This window comes from Mastomys coucha, unplaced genomic scaffold (genome assembly GCF_008632895.1).
Source record: "Mastomys coucha isolate ucsf_1 unplaced genomic scaffold, UCSF_Mcou_1 pScaffold16, whole genome shotgun sequence".
NCBI classification, from domain to species: Eukaryota; Metazoa; Chordata; class Mammalia; order Rodentia; family Muridae; genus Mastomys; species Mastomys coucha.
The window spans coordinates 57,284,215-57,288,949 of record NW_022196898.1 but is presented as its reverse complement, the minus strand read 5'-3'; the positions used below and the strand labels follow the sequence as shown (position 1 = coordinate 57,288,949).

Below are 4,735 nucleotides of genomic sequence, written 5' to 3'. Positions count from 1 at the left end.
CAGCTGAGGTATTGCCCCGCTCAGACTGGCCTGTGGGCGTGTCTGTGGGCGGTTCTCTTCACTGTCAGTTGTAAATGGAAATAGCCTACATGGTTCCTGCTCCTTCCTGCTCTGGCTTCTCTCAGTGACAGGCTTTATCCAGTAAAGTGAAATAGCCCTTTCCTCCCTAAGTTGCTTTTATTGAGAGTGTTTTGTCACAGCAACAGAGAGGAGACTAGGGCAATTAGAAAACAAGTCATTTTAAAAACAGACAAATATCTTTAATACAAATTAGCAGTGACTATGTAGCGATATCAGAATAACTTGTGTTCAATAGAAGGGTTCCCCCCCCAAAAGATACAAAATGTACAGATAATAGTCATACCTTACACATGTTCACTGGGGGAAAAATTTAATTTCATAATGAAGTATGGTCATTTTCATAGTTTTTATCAACTTAGAATTCCAAAGACATTAATGGAATTACACATTTCCATAATTGTTACTTGTAAAAAAAGGAGTGAATCATGTACCTTAATATTGTCATTCTATGTATTACTCCAAAGTACACTAACCCTAAAGATGAAGAGGAGTCCCCTTCTTTCCTTATATAGTACAAAAATACCAAGACAATAGGAAGCATCGGTAATACAAATCAAACTATGTTTTAGCATAAGTTTCATAAACACAAAGCCATCTTTCTCTTTGGTTCAAAAAATAAAAGAGGTAGGTAGGTTTAAAGGCAAAGATTTCCACTAGACTTTTCAGAAAGCAACTATACAGAAATTACCAGAAACCAAGTGAATACATGGACTAAATCTTAAAGTGTTAAAACTACCTTTCATTTGTTTGTTTTTGTTTTGGTTTTGGTTTTGGTTTTGGAGATGGGGTTTCTGTGTGTAACCCTGGCTGTCCCGGAACTCTCACTGTAGACCAGGCTGGCTTCGACTCAGAGATATGCCCACCTCTGCCTTCTGAGTGCTAGAACTAAAGGCATGTGTCAATATTGTCAAGCTAAGGCTATCGAACATCTTCTTATAGAAAAAAAATAGTATTTTTCTGAGTTTTAAAACAAATCATAAAAGATAACTGACTACAAAATCACCTTTAGTTTAAAAAACTTGAAATGCTATTGATATTACAAAGTTTCTGTCACCTTCCTAAATCTTGAGGCAAGTGAATTTGTAGATGAATATGTATTCAGATTAAGCCTTTCATTAAAACAGGTAAGATGAATGTATACTACTGCTGAAATGTGCTGGTGCCTTAGCTTTGTGCCACTCTATTTGAGAAGCACAGGTTCAAAGACTTCAACAGTACGAAGGAAACGAAGGCCCATTCACCTGAAATCAACACTCAAGTCAGAAGAAGAGCAGTTTCAGATTACTATGAAGGTCCCAAGGAAACTTTCTGATTGAGAGAATTTGACTAAACAAGTAAAAAAAAAACAAAAACAAACAAACAAAAAAAAAAACCAAGATGCTCTCTGGGAAATGGTACAAGTCACGGTTTTGTTCACTGATGCTTTTCAAAGCAATGACCGAATAAATAGGATCTCCCAAATGACCTGTCTCCTGTCAATAATGTAACAACAATGTCAAACAAGGTCTCAAACTAGGGCCAAACAGCAGGGCGAGAAGAAAGAAGCATGTCCACTGAAATAAAGATCCCCTCATGGCTCCTGTCCACTGAACGTGGCTTCTGTAATTCATTCCTATTCTGCCTACAGATGAGGAGACAACGTGTGCAAGGAAGGCTTTAAATATAGTGATTTTTCTTCTAATGTCTCTGATGGGGAATTTTACATCTACAAAGACATTCAAAATACATATAAAAAAAATTAAAATCGCGAGGCTTTCTGATCATTGCGGATTTTTAAAAAATTTAGGTAAAAACAAATTGACATGAGCTTGAACCAATCGGAACAAAGATTAGTGATTTATAATCCTACCACACAAGATGATTTTGGCTCAAGCCAGTACATTTTCAGATCTAGGGTACAGGGCAGAGATCTCTATCAGCAAAAATAAAGTACAAATTTGTGTTTTCTTCACTGTCTGGGACTATGATTCAGAGCATTACTGAAGGTATAAAACTGAGCCCAAAGGCTTGAAGTGATCCCGGCTACACGCTTCCCCTTGGCAGGGAAAACCGCTTCTTTTGTGATAGGACTTGCTGCCATCCCAGAAGTCACTGGACAGCCCTGACAGCCTCGGTCATCACGAAAAGGCAGAGGCTTGGACTGGTCACTTCTGAGCTACTCCCAGCGTCTGCTTCATGTTCTCATACACCACATAGCTGATGCCCACGGCAGGGAGCACTTTCATGAAGTTTGGGGTGATGCCTCTGTAAAGTCCTGACACTCCTTCTTTGGAGACGATTCGCTGAAAAAGGCCAACCATGCTCAACTGCGGGGCTCCTTCTACCGTGGCTAGCAAACAGATAAACAGACAAAATAGATAAATAAACATGGGGAGAACCAGGCTAGTCCAATATTTAAACATGTCGCGTTACTGTTACAACAGAGAGTTGGGGATTCACAATGGGGTCTAGAACACAATGAACCAATGAAAGACCAGTTCCAAGAAAAGCAACTCTCTTTGTGCAGCACCCACTGGTGAGTTACAATGACAGGCACCGCAGCTCGTTATGAATCAGGCATGTGTTAGACACTAGATTAATTACTCTCTGTGCCAGCCCTCCAGGATAAATACATACATGAGGAACTGGAAACTTGGAAAGGCCAGGAGCTTCTCCTGACTCCTTAGTTAGCAAAACCAAGAACCTGTGGTTGGTGGTACTGAAGCCCAACGCTCCCCTACCCCCAACCCCAAGCACTGACTAGAAGAGTTAAATTCTGGATAACAGGGAAAGGGGAGATTTGGAGATGTTCAGAAATAGTATAGAGACCTGGGCCTTGTAGTTATCTCAAAGAAGTGAAGAAAGGAGGAGAAGAAAAAACGAAGAGGGTGGGGAGAACAGGAGCAAGCCCTGAACTGTTGATACAACAAAAGACGAAGGCAGGAACAGGCATGGTGGAGAGGACATGGGACATGGTGATCGTTGGGTATGATTATTACCCATAGAGTATAAAGGAGCTGGAGATGCCAACACATTGGGTTGCTTGACTATTTCCTACAAGCTGAAGCATTTCCATGGGATAGAGAAGCCCCTAAAAAAATGAGGAAGTCAACAAAACTTGCCAAGCTCAGACAGCTTCTGAAACTAGATGATTCACAAGGCCACTCCCCAATCGTTGGGCTCATATGAGCTACTGTGGGCAGGGAGCTCCAGCACAAGTCTCTTGCAGGTTATGCAGGGAGCTCCCATGATTCAGCTTATGCTGGTTGCAGGGTGAGGGATGCAGGGAGTTCCCATGATTCAGCTTATGCTGGTTACAGGGTGAGGGGTGAGGGGCAACTGGTGATGTAGCTGTCTTTACGTTGTTCAAGCTTCTGTAAGGAGCTATCACTCAAGCTGTCACCCAGTGAGAACCCCACCAAACTCACCCATGCACTACACTAGACGTGGGTGGACCTGTTTCTTTGGTCTGTCCTTGCCCTATCTGGGTGAGCAGACAGACATCTGGAAAAGTCACACAGCAGCAGCGTAGAAGGGGTCAGAGAACAGAGGCGGAGCTAAAGCCGAAGCATCATATGATTGCTAAAGACTTCGAAACTCCCACTGAGAACTTTGGAATTTATTCTGAAAACTCTGAATAGCTACAGAAAATGTCTGAAGAAACACAAAATGTCTGGGCCTTGATGAAAAATGGCAGATCTTGGCAGCCACGCCAGGCTAGGACTGGAGTTGACAGGAGGGGGAGGTTCACTGTGTATCAGTTTAAATCCCTAAGAGGGTCTGAACTCCAGCTTGACTCCAGCTCAGATTCATAACCTCATGGACATTCCTTAACTGTTCTTGCCTGTTAGTCATTTGCCAAATATGGATGATATTAGCATCAAGCTCCAAAAGTGGTCACTCTAGCTAACTGAGAGACTACACACATTTAGTCTGCTAGTTTGCATTCCTGTCTGCAGCCATGATTGCCTCTTAGCTTCACAAATACACCACTGCAGACCTGTGCCCAGCTAGCTCCTGCAACTGAAGTCCAAGGCGTCAGCCGGGGTTAGGCTAGAACTAATGCCATGAGGTGTTTTGAAAGGCCATGTTCTAGTCGCACCCACATCTTTTCCACTCCACAGTGACCAACTCATGCCTGACTTCTTGCATTCTCTAACCCTAGCATCCATCTGACATCGAGTCTCAAGAAAAGAGTGTCACCGAGTGAATGACTGGTTGAAGGAGGGATGGCTGCATTGGGAAGAAGGGTGGGGTGGGGCCCAGGGTGTTTTCATAAGAGAAATCACAGTAGATGAAGATGGCCGGGGGGGGGGGGGAAAGAAAAGCAGAAAAGAAAGACAAAGAGTTCTTGTTCCCACGGGGCAGGCAGCCAGAAACAGCAGGAAGACAGTAGTAAGGACAAGTCAGGAGGGTAGGGATAGCACAGCCTGGGAGCCAGTGGAGAGAACATCTCAGAGGGGAGGACAGAAAACATCACAGAGGGGAGGACAGAGATCACAGAGGGGAGGACAGAGAACATCACAGAGGGGAGGACAGAGAACATCACAGAGGGGAGAACAGAGAACACCACAGAGGGGAGAACAGAGAACATCTCAGAGGGGAGAACAGAGAACATCACAGAGGGGAGGACAGAGAACATCACAGAGGGGAGGACAGAGATCACAGAGGGGAG

The 4,735-nt window shown here is 43.5% G+C and overlaps 1 protein-coding gene across 1 annotated transcript in view; it reads right to left on the bottom strand.

The window, feature by feature from the left end:
• Positions 1-235: 235 nt before the first annotated feature.
• The window catches only part of Slc25a24 (solute carrier family 25 member 24), a 35,607-nt gene continuing 31,107 nt past the window's right edge, over positions 236-4,735 (bottom strand). Inside the window, exon 10 of the mRNA XM_031375227.1 lies at positions 236-2,410. Within this exon, the coding sequence (XP_031231087.1) occupies positions 2,226-2,410 (185 nt within the window). The 3' untranslated portion in view covers positions 236-2,225. The remainder of the gene's footprint in view (positions 2,411-4,735) is intronic.